General features: G+C 31.0%; 1 protein-coding gene and 1 long non-coding RNA gene across 6 annotated transcripts in view; one reads left to right on the plus strand and one right to left on the minus strand.

Moving 5' to 3' along the window:
- Positions 1-20,094, minus strand: part of Fife (regulating synaptic membrane exocytosis protein fife) — a 168,799-nt gene that overhangs the window by 36,740 nt on the left and 111,965 nt on the right. For all 5 annotated transcript variants that reach the window (XR_014924574.1, XM_085482080.1, XM_029319530.2 and 2 more), the window contains exons 12-14: positions 15,899-16,023; positions 930-1,042; positions 739-803 (exon numbers count right to left, since the gene is read on the minus strand). Coding sequence is in view for 4 of the 5 variants with exons in the window: in XM_085482080.1 (XP_085338206.1) it covers positions 739-803; positions 930-1,042; positions 15,899-16,023 (303 nt within the window). In the remaining variant the exon portion in view is untranslated. The remainder of the gene's footprint in view (positions 1-738; positions 804-929; positions 1,043-15,898; positions 16,024-20,094) is intronic.
- Positions 1-20,094, plus strand: part of LOC114943806 (uncharacterized) — a 53,267-nt gene that overhangs the window by 7,744 nt on the left and 25,429 nt on the right. Inside the window, exons 2-3 of the long non-coding RNA XR_003822082.2 lie at positions 9,609-9,826; positions 10,545-10,584. This is a non-coding gene — a long non-coding RNA (uncharacterized LOC114943806). The remainder of the gene's footprint in view (positions 1-9,608; positions 9,827-10,544; positions 10,585-20,094) is intronic.

The raw sequence follows: 20,094 nt of genomic DNA on the forward strand, positions 1-20,094 counted from the left end.
ACCCTCATCGAATCAACTAAATGTACTTAGGGTGTTATGTTTTATTACAACGATCGTTATGCTACAAATAATCGGCGATGGATTTTACTTGTACATTTTACTCGTATATTATAGTATTGGATGTCAAATTATTTTCATAGAATTTATATTTAGGGCATCGAAATCGATAAACGACATTTCTCTCGATAGTCGATTTACAATTATAAAATTTTTATACGTCGACATTTTTAACGCGATATTCTTATATATCGAAGATTATTAAATGGACTTGTGTGTATACAGTTAATATTTTTAATGTATAATATATATAATGAGAGATTTCTCTGAAATATTTATATTGCTTCTAAATTGGAACCCAGGAAAAAATTTTTTATATATAACAATATAAAATTATATGAAATATGTTCATCCATAATTAGATAAAAGTGCTTTTTGTATATAATTATATAAATTTATATAATAAATATTTTTTCATATATATAAATATATGGTATATGTTGTTTTGTATATAATTTGACATGATTATATATAAACTCTTATAATTTATATATAAATTTATATAATTATGTATAAAAATAGACATATTTTACATATAATTTTACGATATGTATAATTATACTTACAATTATTTATATATAATTATATGTAAAATTTTTTTTCGCGGGAATTAGTAAACTTTAGATATTTAAACATAAAAATGATATATTATGCATTTTAACAAAATTTGTTGCTACTTACCCATCAGAAGGCCCAAATTTGTAGGTGTTTTTCCAGCTTGCGGATCGTCTAGCAAATCTCCGGTACTATTTTGTGAGGGTGCCGTAGAAATTGGTCGTTGAGGAAACACAAGGCGAATATATAGAATCGATTTGCGGTTAGGACTGTTCACAATCGTCTCATAGTATATTACTATATATACATTGACTTACATATCGGTTGCATGCTCCACCACCAATTCCGCTACGTCATCGGTTCGCTCGATTATCTGCTGCACCTCCTCGAAGCTCCGATCGATAAGAGATACACCGGACCATTCTAGCACCTGCACATAACCATTTTATATGATATATACATATATATATATATATATATATATATATATATATTAATAATGTTAAATATCGATGAAAAAAATATAAGAAAAATATTTTTTGCTTTTTGATATTAACAATTGCGATTCTTTCATTTTAATTATCGTTTCTTTTATATATAAGTAATTGTTTGTAGCAATCGCAATCGAAATTGATATTGCTGGAAAAAGCAGATTTGAAAAATCTTTAAAATTGACATAAATCACTTTTGTCAATTTTTTTAAACTATTGTAATTTTTAAACTGTTTAAGTACAAACGAAACGAAAATCACTAGAAACATCTACAAACGATTCTAAAAGAAGATTTCGCGGAATTGAGATATCTTTGGTAACTTATAATTTTTTTTTTACAATTGATTAACTATTATATAAACGAAAGGCTGTCATTTTCCGTATTAAAAAATTAATTTTCTAAAAGACAGATGCCAGGTTTACATAGCTGAATTTCCGTGAAAATTAGCACGAAACACGACATCTCTGAGTTTGGGTAAGACTTTAAAGCGGAAATAGATCGATATCAATCTTAAAGCTGAACGAATACGTCGTTTTTAAAAATTTTTAATTTTTTAATACAGAAAATGATAGCATCTATTGTTTGTAGTTATATCAGCTCCACAAATTTAAAAGTTAAAAAAAGTGACTAGTACTCTACTTTAACATATTTTAAATTCGCTTGCGCAGTTCTTTTAGAATCGTTTGTAATTGTTACCCTTGTTGAGCTTTGAAACATATTTAATATAAGAATTTTTCCGTTATATTGCATTATATTACTTATTAAATTTTGTTAATATTTTATATTAATATACATATATTTATATTCTTCGATTAATATATGCATATGTTTACTAAATACGTCACATTTATGAAAGATGTAAGTAGATATCTAGAAATTCTAATTATCAAATGAAATTCTTTTTTTTTCTTATTAATGTAACATCATGGAATGGTTCATCTCGCGAGCAAAGAAGCGGAGCAAAATGGCTCAAGAATTTCCGTGGAATTGTGACCGTCAGCAGTGAAATTAATGTTAAAACGCATCTCGATGAGAGAAGGCACAGACAGACCGAATTGTAATCGGTCATAAAATAACTCGTTCTGGCTTGCGCTCTTTAAGTGCTTCAATTACTTTAATTACTTGAGCAGATTGTCGTAAAGAGAACCCGATAAAAAATTTTTATATATAACAATATAAAATTATATAAAAATATATAAAATATACATATAATCGCAAAATTATAAATTATATATGAAATATTTCCATACATAATTAGATAAATGTACTTTTTATAAATAATTATATAAATTTATATACATATATATATATATATATATATATATATAGTAAATAAGTATTTCTTCATATATATAAATATATATATGTTTCATGTATAATTTGACATGATTATATGTGAATCCTTATTAATTTATATATAAATTTATATAATTTTATATAAAATGGACATATTTCACATATAATTTTACGATTATATGTATAATTATACAATTATTTATATATAATTATATATAAAAAAAGTTTTACCGGGAAACAAAGACGACGGCGGCGATACCGTTGTCGAGGGCGACAGTAAGCTGTTAACTTTCAGGAGAGATTTTTCTACTACTAATCCTTAAGTCCGGGGGAGACATTAAGATTAAAGGCCCGTCTGTTTTAACCCGATGGACGACATTTATCGCCGTGTAAGACGAAGAACCGCGAAAATGGAATTGCAGTGATTAAATGTAGAGTCGTTTAATTTCTTATCTTCACGAGCACGCAATCGAATCGAAAATTTAATAAATTCGATTCTCCAATCTCGTTCACGCGAGGCGAATATTTTTCACAGATTTCGCGGGCTTTAAATTTTCCAACAGTATATATTTCTCTTTCGTAAAATTGTCACTCACTCATGTGTTTTTTATTTCACTGAGTCGCGCAGTCGCGCGTTTATAACTTTTACTATCTTCGGTCGTGTATTAATTAACGAGAATGGAATTAAATGTCCGATTAGGGTACCATAATTATTCCGGCACGACGTTGAAAATTCACGACGGTGAAGCGTGAGATTAGTGTTTCCTCCCTGTTCTCTCGCGCTCACAATGAAACATTAATAGCGTTCGCAAAATATCGCGATGTCGACTGCTATTCGAATTTCAAATGTCGAATGGCGAAACTTGCACGTTTGTTTCAATTAGCGTATATTGTACGCAAAATCCGAAAATATATTCACCGCCACCTGCTGTATAATAATGTCTAGGGCGGATCCTTTGAAGAACGTTATACGATTCGCGTTAATTACGGCACCCGATAGCTTTCAATTAAAGCGCGAGTGGAGTCGAATTCAAATACACATTGGTGAATATATCGTTATATATCTGTGAAAAAAGGGAGCACGTTCGATCAATAGTACCATAGCTATTTTTCTCTCGTTGAAATGGAAAAAGCGTGTAAAAGCGAAAAGTGAAATAACTTAAAAATTGATTTATTATACATTAAATTATACGTTATTTGTACTAATTACCGTATTAAAATGGATTAAAATATTTCTATATTTTACTCGCTTTTATAACTTTTCATTATATCTACTTTTGTGCATCGCGTGTTATTTTATCTTAAATCATTGCTTTATCATTCTCTCATATATGATGCTGAAAGATATTAAATTCGCGTAGCATGTGACAAAATAATTATTAGACATTTTTTTCTTTTTTTTCTCTCTCTTCTTTCTCTTTTTTTTCTCTCTACAGTACATAGAAATATGTAGCCTGGATAATAAGGTGACTCATATATTATTCCATGTATTCACGTGTTCGCGATTCTCTAAGCATCTACATATATATTCTCGCAATCATCGCGCCTCGGTGCAAGGTCGCGCATAATTTTTTTTCACAAGCAAACATTTATCATCGTTGCAATTTAGATATAAAACGACTTATATATGAGAAGAAAAGACTCGTAATTGAGAAAACTGTGAAATTAATTTTCTACATATGTATAAGCATACTGGATATATTCGCGAAAATCTAGCAAAAAGAAAGTGAGAAAAACGAAAATGCAGACAATTCGCGAAAAATGTAATAATTTTGTATTCCGTGATAGGTATTTAACGAAACACAACAACGACAATGTAATATAATAATTATGCGATATATATTTAGATGCTTCAGCATTCAAGTTTTCTTTTTGAGATCAAGAAATGTCTGCGATGAAAAACTTTGCATCGAAATGGAAATATTTATTCGCGTAAGAGATGGAAAGGTTTTCAACTTTTCAAATGCCCGTTGAATGATTTTCATTGCGTGCCAATCTTTCTTCCTTTGTATATTTCTGGATGTGATAAAAAGGGATTTATATAGGAGAGAAAGAAACGATTCCATGCAGATGGTACATGCAGTAAATGTAGAATTTGGTCAATTTTTATGTTCACAATAAAAGCGGCCTTTTTTGCTCCTTACCTCGAGAAGAAATTTTGAAGAAATTTTCTCCATCTATTTATATATGTTTCGTTTACAATTCAACCGAGAATCTTCTCATTTTTTTAAAATATCTTCTAATATTTATTAGGCTCTACACAATTTGTTCTCCTTCATTTCTAGTAATTTTAGAATATCGTCGAATTTTTGCATAATCGATATATACTATATTTATCTGATTGAGTTCGTAAATTTCTTGAGTAAGTTAACATATCTATAAAAATGAATATTTTGAATTTGTCTAGATCTTTCCGTCTCATATTCCACGTAAGGGTGATCGTTTCGGATTCGTTTCAATTTGCAATCATATATTGTCTCATGTATACACGCGTTCCACGCTATTACACACACGTACAATTTTCTGTCTCGATGCTTCAGAACGAGCTTTTCAGCGTTCAAATTGTATATATATATATCCATGTTGAATATACATATATACTCTTTTTTTATATCTTTTTTTCCCTTCTGCGCTCCCTTATAGAGGGAAGGCTGCGGATACCGGTAACTGGATACAGGAAATGACGCGTATGAAAGCGATCAACCGCCGGTTCGCCGTTTTCCATGATTCTCGCTCATTGTACGATATATCGCATCGATCGGTCAGAAAAATCCAATATGCATTCGCAAACGGACGTGACATGCTGAGGAATATTCATGGAACGTTGGTGGCAATACAATACCGCGAAGTTAACTAAAAAAAAAAATAAATAAAAATAAAATGAAATAAAAAAAAGAGACCGCGTGATTTAATAGTCGATCGATCGTCACAATCGAAAGATATCAGAGTTCAAATCAGCACAATTTGACACGGTATACGGGATGTCGAATGCGGGCATCCGAATTGTGGTATTCGGGATGCGGGAACGACAACATTTATTACAAGAATCGTAAAACAACTATTTTTGAAACTATTTCGGGATTTCGTATCGCGCAATCATTTCATTATACATATATATTAATCCTTATTGCATCTTTATTTGTAATATAATGGTTAAATTATATACAATTTTATTATAATAAATTTTTTTTGCGTTCAATGAGAAGTAAATTGTTCTTCATCAGAATTAAGGTTTATTATATCATACACTCAAATCGAGATATTAAATTTTCTATCCTATTTTATTGGATATATGTATATAAATATAGTCATGAGAAATACTCGAAAGATATTTCTGCGTCGGAATTGGCTTCTTTCTTTCCTTATCGCGTTACCTCGCCGTTTATTTACGATGCACAAGTGCCTCGTATTTCACCCCATTCGGAAACATTATTTAAAATAAGCGACTTGCGCGTGCCCGTTTAACCCTCGAGAAACGTCTGTCTTTAGTTTTGCGTTGTCCCGAAAATTTACAACATGCTATTCGTTCCGTAGAATGAAAAGGTTAGTCCATGCTCGAGCAAAAGCGAATCTATTTGATCTCTTAGATCTGCTAAGATGAGAGAGAAGCGTCGTGTTTCGTCAAGTATTTTTCGCGACATAATGAAACAGAAAAATCGTTTTTGAATGATATAAAGATAAAATGTGAAACATGATATTTATGTGAACTTTCGTTTGCTTACGTCAAATTTTCATGCGAAATATCACGACGGAACACACGCGGTGAAAATTTCAGCGAAAATAAAATTTCGAAAATTACGTTCCGTTTTTTACGAAAAAATACTGGAACTGATGAGCTGCTGATATATGTGTATACGCTATGATTCAACATAATCCAACAGCGATATTTCGCAAAAGATTATGCTAACTATATGAAACACGAAATATTTATAAGACTTGAATTTTGTAATTTACTTGAAAAATATAATTTTTTTTTTATAACAATTTCTTGCATATAGAAACGTATGCAATTTAATATTTAACAAAAATAAAAAAGTTATCAAATATTTTTATTTGAACGGATTAAAGTAGAATATATGTTATATTACGAAATAATACATAATAAATTTTCAAAGTATACATTTGAATGAAATATGCGCATGCAACAGAATATTCATTCACGATATAATATTAGCTTTGCAGCAGAGGCGTCGTAAACATAGTAAATATTTTTTGATTTTCATATTTTATCTCTGTACGTTGATTGTTTATTTCTTTATATCAATTGTTGGAGATTAACTTGTATTTTCGTTCATATTCATATGTGTCAATACTGATGCGTTGGCGTCATATAGATGTTATCGTGACGTAAATATTCGTTCAATAAATATAAATATCCGTTCAGATTAACAAACTGAGAAAGGAAGAGAATGGTAATGACGCTTCATTTCGTCATATCGTTATATCGTTAAACGATATTATTTAATATGTAAATGGAATTTTATTATAAAATTGTTTTAACTCTTGGCAACAAAGATTCTCTGTATGATTATCGTAACAACGTAAAAAGCATGAATGCACGAAAGCATTTTCGGTATAGCGAAATAAAGTAGCATTTTACTTTGCGATGAATTCTCACTTAGCACGGTAAATTCATTTTGTCGCATTTACTTTATCATTATTGAATTAAAACAGAAAGGATTATATTTTCGTAAAATAAACACAATTTATTCGATTTATAACAGAGTTACGATTAATGAAATATTAAATCAGAACGGGAGGGAAACGCACATAATGTTAAAATCATATTACTTTATACTCCATTTCCAACCACTCTAAGTTATTTTAATTCTATTAACATTCAAATCTCCTCTCTTTCTTCCTTTCTCCCTCAATCTCAATTTTTAAAGATTAACTTTGAATTCGTATTAACGTCTTTAATTCAATTAAGTTATTGTTTAAATTTCTCTAATTTTAAATCTTGGCCGTGACCAAGTAAAGTTTGGTGCCTTGTGTACAGGTATTTAATCTTAACGAAAAAAATTTAGTTTCGTTGGGATAACGCACTGTCATCCGCGATTTGGCTCTTATTGCCTGTCTTACACTTTAAATTTGATTTCTCAGTTTGCGTTTTTTTGCTTTTAGTTTTCAGAATCGGATATTTTTTCCATTTTAATTTAAATAAAAAGTGCTATATATAAATACTCATTGATTTAATTTTATATATTTTTATTAATATTAAATTTATTACCAATACTTTTTATTTGCTGTTAAAAAATTGAATTTTACAATACGATCCTACAAAATTTATGCAATTGCATTAGAAATCGCACTCGTCGTTTTTTCATTTATCCTCGCTCTGTTTGGCGTCTGGAGAGCAATTTATCTAGGAAACGCGCGCATATCACGCACGAACCCACTTTGAAAAGTATTGGCCAGTAATAAAAGTTTCTCCATACGGTTTATTGGATCACGTCGACGATTAATCAGCGTACTGTGTCCTCATTGACGTTAAATTTCATTTTCGACGTAAGCCGCGTGCGACGACGACGTTCACGTGACGTCAGCGGGCAAATATTGTCAGAACACCCGGGGTTTTGCTGAGAGTTGGCATTTGCCGTTCGATCGACTCGACGTCAAACTTTATTGTTATTAATTACCACGTGGGCGATCGTCCATTAACCGCGAGTGTATGTATGCGGTACACCACCGTAATTCGCCGCACTGATAGATATGTCACATCGACGATATGACATATAGGGCAAGATAGTATTGTGAGCTCATTACCGGTATAACTGGATAATAAGGTACGTGACACGGAGATTATGATAAGAACAATTTTAGATATTCGTTTCAGGGTGTCTACCGGTCAGGGCATCTGAAAAATCAGGCATATTGTCAGGGAAAAATTAGGAAATTTTACTATTTTTCGAGATTCTACTTACATTATTTTACATTTGTCTCAATATAATTTGAAATTTTTTATTAAATAAATATAAACCTCCTTCACCCCCAATTTTCTGTGTTAAAAATCGATCCATCTACAGCCATCTATTCGTTAATTTATATTTTCATCGTCGTGTTATTTTATTTCATTGTGTTTGATAGAGACAAAACTACAAAATTTGATATAAGATAAATAAAAAAGGTGATTATTTAAATAGTTTATAGGACATGTTTGTTTGGATTATCGTACATAATGCAGATTGTATAATTTGATTTAAATTTTTGTTTCAACTTCCGAACCTTTTTATTGTTGACAAAAATATCTTAAGAATTTCATGATTTAATATTTAATTGATTTATCATATACTTAGATATATGCAAATTATATATTTGGAAAAAATTACTAAAAAGGGAAAAGATTAATTTCTGGTCTTGGAAAAACTGAAAAAGTCAGGGAATTTTTTTATTGAGTCTGCTGGACATTGAATTTCGACACAACTCTCAGATCTATCTACGCATTTCGGAAAAAAATAATATATGAATATTTAAATTTAATTAAAAAAACTTTAGTTTGTTGATTCACTAAATTTCTTATCCTAATTTTATTTTATTGAATATTCCTTCTTTGTTTTATCAACTTTTTTTAACGACAGAGGTTCTTCGAGTCGGTTCTTTTATTGCAAACATTTGATGAAAGATCAGCGTTCGTTTTAAATTCGACGTGTGAAATGTAAAACCGTTTACGATCTTTTTACCGTCGCGATAAAATGAAGAAAAAAAGAAAGATCAATATTTAATTACGTTCTCGTTCTCGTTTCCAGGTCCGATTTAGTAGGAACTTTGCTCTCGCGAGGTTTCTAATTACTCCGCCCCTCCGAGAAAAACGCTCTTTTTATCTTCATTCCTCTCTGTTTCTTTTCCTCTTTTACTAACCGTTACTTAATGTATGTGTATCTAACTAGAATAATATATACCTCTAAGGCAACATAAAATATTCTTTTATTGAAAATAAAAATTGATATAAAGTGCACGAGAAAGATGTTTGAATATATGCTTTATATACATATATGTGTGTGCAATATACTGTACTAACTTTATTTCGAATTAATTAAACAATTATTCAATAAAACATTAATTCTCTTAGGGTACTAAGAATGTAAAAACAATTTCTTTATGATTATATCTATTGTTAATTCTAGTTTACATATTTATATTGTATATGTATATTATAATGCGAAACAATAAGATTATTCTAATACATATATGTATTTTATTTGTTACAGGTAGCATTGTGATACGATGCGATTCACGTGTCGTTTCGGGAGTGCCGTGTAAAGTTTCGCGCGTCGGGAGTGCCGTGTAGAATTTCTCGTTTCGGGAGTGCCGTTTAAAGTGTCGGGCGATCGTAATTCTAGTCGCGAGTGTCGTGAGTGTTACGAAGACCAAGAGAAGAGGAGAAGATCCGGGGAGGCATCGGGCAACAACGGAGCATAACTGCGAGGTATGTAAAATAAAATATTTTTTTCTAAACTACATTCAGGTGTCTAGCGGTCAGAAAAATCTGGAAAACCGGACATTGTCAGGGAATTTTATAAATCTGGAGTTGTTAGGGAAAAGTCAGGAAATTTTACTAGTTATCTGGATTTTTTCACATTATTCTACATTTGTCTCAATAATTTGAAATTTATTAAATAAATATGAACTTTTCCTTCACTTGCAGCACGCTAATTTTTGTTAATTTATATTTTCATCGTCGTGTTATTTCTCAATGTGTTTAATAGAGATAAAACTAAAAAAATGTAATATAATATAAATAAAAAAGGTGATTATTTAAAAGTTTATAATGACGTTTGTTTCGATTATCGTACATAATGCAGAGATTGTATAATTGATTAAAATTTATGTTTTTTTAACTTCCGAACCTTTTCATCGTTGACAAAAATATCTCAAGGATTTCATGATTTAACATTTAATTGATTTATTATATAGATATATAAATTATATATTTGGAAAAAATAATAGTAAAAAGTCAAGGAAAAGATTAATTTCTGGTCTTGGAAAATCTGAAAAAGTCAGGGAATTTTTTTCGTTGAGTCTGCTGGACACCCTGACATTGTTTATGAGATATTCTATCATTTCCAGACTTTCAAAACACCCTATATATATTATATATACACACATACGCATGTATATACATTATTTGAATATTTTGTTTTCAGATCAATGCTGTGTACTACAACTCCGCTATTGCGCTTATCGGTGAGTGAGAAATAATTTTTAATTATTCTATAACGATAATAAAGGGATGTGTAAAGCATATCTCATTTCGTGGAAACTTAAATAATCAAGTTGGCATATATTGATAGTTTAAATAAATTATTCTGGCGATCGAAGAAAATATCTTTATATGCCAACTTCACGCATCGATAATTGTTTAAATTTAAAAGATTTATACAAAATTCTACAAGAGTTCTAAAAAGAGGTCTGCCTTTTATAAAAATAAAAAAAATATTAATTAGTTTATCTTATCCCTATATTGACACACCGTCAAATATGTAAACAAGAACGCGTTGCTATTTCTTACACGAGATATAATTTGTAAAGTTTTTCAAAGAAATATTTAAAATGATGATTCAATGATAATCCAAGAAATTATAAAAGTAATATAGTTGGAAATTTCAAGATTATAACGAAGAGAATAATACTCGTATAATATACAATAAAATAAAATAAATTGTCAAGATAAGCGAATAATTAATTTAATAAATAAACAAATATATAAATTAGCAAAATTATAAATAAATTATTTGGTGCCTTTTCAAGTTTCTTCCTTGTTTGTTCTTTGCTGCTTTTTTATAACATTCACTCAATCACGAAAACACAATTAATTATGATTATGCTTAATTGTTAGAGTAAGACGATATTATGCGATATTTATATATTTACATAGCACTTCTAATGTTAATCACATGCGCGATGCATGCTTTATTTAAAATTGCAACGAGAAAATGCAAAAAATGCAAATTATCCAAGGCGACATATACGATCCGTTTGGTATTAGGAAAAATATGCACCCGAATTCACACAATGCTATCCTTGCTGGTAACGAATACCCGTATTTTTCGACGACAAAACGTGCAACAGTTTCTGTTGGCCGTGCGAATGACAACAAGACTACTGTGTATAAACAACAAACGCGATGTACGTCGCAAAAATTCAGTAACACGTAGCTGTTGCTATTGTTTACACGCGGTGATATTGTTGTCACTTGCGATGTGAACAGAAATCGACGAGCGTTTTGTCGTCATAAAATGTGTAGCACGAATATGACTGTATGACTTTCTGAATGCTGAGCAGATTGTAACTTCGTGTGACTTTGAATCGCAATATAATATAAAGTATGAGTCGTCTATGTGATTAATGTTGGGAGATAAAGTAAAGAGTGTCGCATAATTATTCTATTTTGGTAATTAAATCGCGCGCGCGCGCGCGGGCAAGACTGTAATTAATTGTTTTCGTGAGTAAATGAATGCCAGAAACAGCAAAGGAACAGAGAGGAATAATGGCATTGGGCGACGAGAAACTATGTAAGATTTGCAATTTATAATTTTATTTTGTTGTTTGAATAATTAATTGCTTGTCTTTACGAGAATGATTTTATATTATTGTGCAATAAATTATGTAATATGTATAAATATTCTAGGTCTAATTTTGAGAGTTTTAACATTAAAATACATTTTTAACGTACTCTTTGTACAAGTTAGCACCGTCACTTCAGCTTGTTTTTTAATTAATTTAAATTACATTAAACTTAATTTAAATTAAATAAAAAATAATTTCAGTATATTGATTATATCTCGAGAGCAAATAATTTGGAAAATATTTTAATCAGAATCGAAAGAGCACTTAACGTAAAATCTACTTTTATAGCGATATGAGTGTTTTTTGATTATTTTAAAACTTATTTCGCGAATAATAAATATTTAGAATATTTCGATAGTAATTTGGAAAACAATTGAATATCAATCTTGATTATTTTCGTTATATGATTTTAATATTTCATGTTGGTGCATATATAAATATTTAATATTTTTTAAATCTATCTTTGTACTATCTTTGAGCAATTAACTCTGTTAAATCTGTTTTTTTTTTAATTTTGTTTGATTAGCTATGTCTTTATGAAAATGAAACGCTAGCGTAATATTAAATTAATATTTTTATTTGTAATATTATTTATCTTTTAAACTATGATAGGAGATATAAATTCGCGATTAGATCAATAAATTAGTCCTTAAATTCCATTCGGATTTGATTTTTCTCGTAGTAAAATAAAGATGCGAAATTAACGAAAGTCAATTTTAACGGAGGTTTATTTCACAATCGGACAATAACGAATGGATTGATCAGAATAGATGTATTAAAGTTTGTTGCTCCGGTTTTACAAGTGACGGTACGTAAGCGGATTAAACGAAGCTCGAACGGAAACGCCGCGTCGCAAATTTTCGTTTCGCGCGAGCAACAAGTATATCATGCCTGTCAGGATGTTTGCCATTTTCCGCTCTCATGTTTCGCAAAATTCAGAATTTACACCATTTTCTCTTAACCCCGACGCTCGATATTTCGACGCCGTCGATCGCGAGAGAAATGAGAAATGGAGAAGGCAACGCGTCCCTTTTTTACATCTTTCGCGGGATAATGCGCGCGTAATAGGAATGCGGACTATTGTGCGATATCTGCACGTTCCTTATTAGACGTTGTCGTGAAAGGAAAGCTCGCAGACGATAAGTGATTGTCGTCGGGTGCTGCTCATGGAAATGTAATGACAAAAGCGAGGCAGCATCTCCTCGTTTTCCCGATCGATCGATCATTGACGTCCGCCTTTCTATATCCTTGCGATGACACTCATGACCTGACAAAAGGACGGTATTTTCTGTCTTTTCGTGCAGGCTAACGTTTGAATGGGATCTGAGTATCGTGCTGTGTGAGCCATTTAAATGCTTAATAATGCCAAGAATATACGTCTTATTTCGAATATTGCGTTGTGTAAATATATGACATATAACAGGATGTTTAGCGATCAGGGAAATCTGGAAAACCGGACATTGTCAGGGAATTTTATAAATCTGGAATTGTCAAGGAAAAGTTGGGAAATTTCACTATATTTATCTGGATTTTTTCACATTATTCTACATTTGTTTCCATAATTTGATATTTTTTATTAAATAAATATGAACTTTTCCTTGACTTGCAGCACGCTAATTTTTGTTAATTTATATTTTCATCGTCGTGTTATTTTATTTCAATGTGTTTAATAGAGATAAAAAATTTGATATAATATAAATAAAAAAGGTGATTATTTAAATAGTTTATAGGACATGTTTGTTTGGATTATCGTACATAATGCAGATTGTATAATATAATTTGATTTAAATTTTTGTTTTTTTAACTTCCGAACCATTTCATTGTTGACAAAAATATTTCAAGAATTTTATGATTTAACATTTAATTGATTTATCATATAGATATATGCAAATTATATATTTGGAAAAAAATAATACTAAAAAGTCAGGGAAACAATTTCTGGTTTTAGAAAATCTAAAAAATCAGGGAATTTTTTTCATTGAATTTGCTGGACACCCTGTATAAATATATTAAATCGATGTCTTCTCTTTACACTCATTTTGTATACTCAATAAAGTATAATTAATTTTAAATCTACTTTTTCCAAAGTTTACACTTTGCATCACAATGGATATCATCGAATTCGTAAGTACTATAGATAAGAATTGCTTTTATAATAAAACTGGTTGCTAATTAATGTAATTAACTAGCTTTCGCAGTGGCATGCAATTTGTATGACGTTAAGTAAAATTTATCAATTTGAACGTAAATACGAACACGCAAGCGAATAGAACGGCTCTTTTCGCTTGACTGTCAGTACTTCAACTTCAAATTTAATTAGAATCGATGCGTCAGGAGCTGTCGATATTTACGCGCATTTACCATTTATAACAATGCCCGACAGGTTAAAATGATGAACGTGTGACGGGAAAATATTTTCGTCTTCATATATGTATAGTATTTGCTTTCGAAGTATGTTGAGTATTTATGTTATGTTGTTTTCGAATATTATTTTGTATGCAACGATTGGCTGGACATGACGCGCGGTAGTTTCCTCTCATTTCATAAAGACGCGTATGTGAAAATGGAGAACTGACAAAATTGTTAAACTTCACAAACATCGGGAGCGAAAGATACGAGATTATCGCACTTTAAAAATGCAAACGGGATCATATGTTTCTAAATGGAACGGAACGCAGTAACGTTAGTAATCTATTATAATCCCACATGTTCGCGGATAAATATTCAATTGATTGAAATAAAGTTTAATTTTTAATATAAAATAAAAATGAATATATATATACTATATATATAATTTTTATAAATATTTTTATTTTTTTGTGATATATTCTTCTATAATTAATATTTGAATTTCACGTTATTTCAAAATATGTGCATCAAAAATATATTGGACAGTAAACATATTGATAACATATTCTTTTTTCAAATATATATATATATATATATATACACATATTTTTTCAAATCTGCATGAGAGAGATAGAGAGAATCTGAAACCCGACAGGCAACTTTCAGGATTATTCTTAAAATTTAGGCGTAAAAGATAATTATATTAGGTATAACACAATTATATTACTTATTTGTATGTTATATTATTTTGTGTTGTTGTGTACTTATTTTCATATGAAATACTCTGTATAGAATATGGAAAAAATTAGCTATCATAGCCAAAGTTTAGTTGTATATATTACATATATTACAATCTGAATTTTAGTTATCATGCCTAAATATTAACTACCATATAACTGCACAGAGAGAATTTTCTCTTAGAACTTATCCTAAAAATGATGGTATAATAGTGGGTCAATATATGGTATTGGAAGAATTTTGTAAGAGTTTCTCAGCTTAATATTTACCACAATAAAAATTATTAATATCTACCACAATAAGATATAAAATATATTCGATTAATTTTACTATGTACATATTAATATTTTTTATTGAATTAAATATTAATTAAAAACATTTTTCAAATACCTTATTAGCCTATGATTACCATGATTTTCAGGGTATAAATTCTAAGAGAAAATTCTCTCTCCGTGTAAGATTTAGACACGATAACTAAATTTCACGTTTAAAGGCAGAGCTATAATAATTTTTTAAACAATAGCTACGTACCTATAATAATTAATTTTATTATGTACATACAAATATTTTTGATTGTATTAAATATTAATCAAACACATTTTTCAAATACCTTATTGGCCTATGATTACCATGATTTTCAAGGTACCATAAATTCTAAGAGAAAATTCTCTCTTCGTGTAAAATTTATGCACGATAACTAAATATCATGTTTAAGGGCAGAGCTATATAATAATTTTGTTTCAAATAGCTACGTATAATAATTTTTTTTCCATATACATATATAATTCTATAATGTTATTTCTACGTGGAATGCGTGCGTGTAATGCATCAACCGTGCACGTACCTTGTCGCCTTGCTGCAAGCCGGCTTTCTCGGCAGGGCCACCCGGCACGGTCCACACGATGCACGCGAAGGTGCGGCCGTCCGACCCGGTCTTACCACCCACCACTCTCATGCCAAATCCGCGCGCTGTAACAAAAGGGTATAACGTGGGCTGAGAATGTGCAATGTGCGATGTTACCGTCGCAATTTCCGCGGATATCTCTCGTGTCTCCTCGTGGGTAGGATTTGCGTCACCGAGCCCGAGAACACTCGGCCGCGCGCACGTGTCGGTATGCGCCGACCTCTTCGAAGCGACCTCTCGAAAGAGACATACTCGTGTTTTGCAGCGCGACGCTAATCCGGATGCACTGTTTACTCTAATGTCCTCCGTCCTGTCCTCTCTTCTCCCTTATTATAGCAAATTTATATACGATGCGCGTTACATCCACGGCGAATGCGGCTCAAAAGTCTAGGAAAATAATTAACACCCACGTTCTCTCGCTGTAAACGCGAGTGGCAATTGCGTCGATTGTTGAAATAACAATGTCATGTTGTTAATGAGCTCTAACGCGCCCGCGTGAGTATTTGTAATTTAGCTTCGTGAATTATTATCCGATCGTCGACGTAAGTTTCGGAAAATCAAGAGTTAGGTAAAATAGCCAATAATATTTAATAATTTTAATTAATAATTCATATCATTGCATTCGAGACAAATCATTCTTAAAATTTGTACACATACATCAACTATTATACGTATGTATAAAATATCACGCTGATAAATGCATCATTTTCTTGCAACAATTTTAAGAAGCAAGAAATTTCAGTGAAAAGCGTTGCGAGACGCTTTCTCAGTCATTTTATTTGTCGAAACTGGACACACATTTACTTTCCTTAAATCCGCTTAAGCTGACAGAACTACTCCAAAGTGTCGTGTCTCAATCGCATCTGGCGATTACGTGCACTTTCACGGGATACAATCCGACGTGATCAAGCCAATTTCGAGCTATCAGCTCTAAGGATTTCGCAACATCTGGATAAACTTTCACGCCATTAACCGCGCGAATTCGACGGGCATTCGCGTTATTGCCGGTGACCGCAGATCCGATGTCCATTAGGACGAGAACTCGCGTAATGTGCCCGTGAATAAAGCTCTGGGAATTAAACGGACCCTACAGATCCGTTTCACTTTTGTACCCGATTTTATACATCGCGCGGACTTTGTTATATAAAATTTACATCCACCGAACTTATGCTCAGGGTGTTTAGTGATCAGGGAAATCTGGAAAACCGGGCATTGTCAGGGAATTTTATAAATCTGGAATTGTCAGAGAAAAGTTGAGAAATTTTACTATTTATCTGGATTTTTTCACATTATTCTACATTTGACTCAATAATTTGAAATTTTTTATTAAATAAATAAAATGTGTTTGATAGAGACAAAACTGAAAAATTTTATATAATATAAATAAAAAAGGTGATTATTTAAATAGTTTAGAGTGACATGTTTGCTTCGATTATCGTACAAAATGCAGATTGTATAATTTGATTTAAATTTTTGTTTTTTTAACTTCCGAACCTTTTCATTGTTGATAAAAATATTTTACAAAGATTTCACGATTTAATATTTAATTAATTTATTATATAGATATATGCAAATTGTATATTTGGAAAAAATAATATTAAAAAGTCAGGGAAAAAATTCTTTTTTATGGTCTTGGAAAATCTGAAAAAGTCAGGGATTTTTTTTCATTGAGTCTGCTGGACACCCTGATGCTGTTTAATGCATTCAAAGCTTGCAGAATTATTTATTTCTTTTTTGTATTCATTTTCGAAAATGCGAAAGAATTAACGTGCATAACCAAGGATTGTGAAAGATTTGAAGCTTAATAAATAATTGCGACATCTGCACAATACTGCGATTAGAAATACGAAATTTATTTAGGTCGAGAATATTGCGAACGAATTTATGAAAAATGGATTTTTCCATTCCCGGTGGAAATTGCGTTTATACCGGGATCGATAGAAATTAATAACGTCGAAATTGCGGAAAAATGATCGCGCGATCGTCGCTTTCTATACGCGAACAACGGTCACGTTTACGTCGAGAAAAGCGTAGAACAGGTTGAAAAAGTTTGCGCTTCTCGCGCTATTTGCGCGGATGGAGCATCGTGTAACTCGCTATCGAAGTTTTAACGAGCCGAAGGGATGTAACGTCGCGCGGTGATGTAAGCCGATGAAGGCGGAGGGGATAAAACCGATAAAATAATGGAGAAATTTGCCGATAATAATAGCGTATAACATTCGTAATTTGGCTGCTCCCTGCGATGCGAGCGAGGATAAAAGAATTGCTAGGTCGACTTTTTGTAGCTTTTCGCGCGCAGCATGTCGTTCCGGAGCTCAATTCCGTTTGTTTCTCACGTTCGCATCGTAAAACTGAATTTGCACCATTTGTTATTTATGATCTTTCCATATAAGCATCTTCTATAAACTGAGGATACGGTTGTTGGTAAATAAATTAAAATTATTATTATAGAAATGAGAGATATAGATATAAGTATCGTGATTTAATTTAAGGAAATACTATTTATATATAAAATATTTCTTTATTAGATGATGGGCCCAAAATTCATCATGAATAATCAGTTAAAGTAGAAATATAATAAATACTTTAATTATAATTAATATACAATGAGTGAAATAAATTGATATTAGGATTGTTTCATAATTTTCGGAAAACACTAGAGGAAATTATTTAAATCTTGAGATTTAAATAGTTTAATAAAATGTTAAGATGATTAAAAAGATTTATTAACATAAAACATTTTTTTAAATATAATAATATATAGATTGATATCTGAATTAATTGAGAGTAATCTTAGAATTATTAGTATTCATTATCCTTAAATACCTATTTGAGAATCTATTTAATACTCCTTATCGAGAAAATTGAATGGGATTAAATCGTTATTATTGACAATAAAATGCTCTTTTAAATTTACTTTCGACGTTCGAATAGAAATAAAATCAGCAAACAGGAAGACTCAATATAACCAGTCTAATCCATCCATGCTTCCCATTTTGCTTTCTCTCAGCGTCATTACGAGAAAACATCTTTTTTCTCTTGAGAGACACGATCCCTTTATATACTCATCTTCTTTTAGCACAGTTATGTCAAGATTATTTCACGGAACAACGTAGGCGTGGTACGCTAAAGTAGTAGTCTTAATCCGAGGTTACGATGACAGGTGGGTCGAAAGGGCACGAAAGGGAAAAGGGCGATCGAGGACGAGATGTCGGGGGCGCGATTTGGTTCAGCACACAAGAAGAAAAGGGCGCGAAGGGACGTGAGATAGATACGTTTCTCGTCTCCTCTGTCTCTCGTGCTCTATATGCAGTGTTTAGATAAAATTATCTAGATGATCTATAGATGAAACTTTGGCGTCAACTTATCTTTATATAGATAATGAAAATATGTATTTTCTATATCTGGAACTTAAGCAGTAAGCGATAAAAATTTATAAATAAAAATATGAATACATATATTTTTATATTCTTTTTATAATTTACATTTTTTTATAACTGCGTTTACATAAGCAGTCTTAAAAATTATCTAGATGAATTGCTACATAATTTCATCTTTTATCTAGATATATTTCAAACAAAATCATCTTTATCTTATCTAATTGTAAGATAAATTTACATATTTTTGTATTAACATTGTCTATATACGCATATTGCGAATGCAGTCAACATATTCGCGTTCGGATGCGTCTACGCCTACGCGGTCAGCCATGCGGCATTGTTGCTCGCCACCGGTAATAGTATTGTCCCGAGTCTGAGTATTAGTGTGAGAAATTCGAAACGCGGACGAAGCACTTAATAAAGTGTTAGCCGCACGCGCGTGCGTAATTTCGTTCTCTGATGTGTACGAATTAATCCCGTTTCTAATCGCTGCGCGTAATCTTGCTTCGTTTTGCATGCTAGAATCGTGAAGACGCATTCATTATATGTTGTTAATTTATTATACATAGTTTTTTTTATTTAGTTTAACTTATGACAATGCTATTAGAAAATGGGTGTAAAATCTTTAAGAAATTATTCGAAAAATAGTATTTTTGTATTAATAATATAAAAAAAAATTTATATAATTTATATGAGTTTATATAATATTGATTTATTTATATAATTTATATAATTTATATAATGTAATTTATATAA

Source organism: Nylanderia fulva, unplaced genomic scaffold (assembly GCF_048542155.1).
Source record: "Nylanderia fulva isolate GAGA-0341 unplaced genomic scaffold, ASM4854215v1 Scaffold10, whole genome shotgun sequence".
In the NCBI taxonomy this organism is placed as follows: domain Eukaryota; kingdom Metazoa; phylum Arthropoda; class Insecta; order Hymenoptera; family Formicidae; genus Nylanderia; species Nylanderia fulva.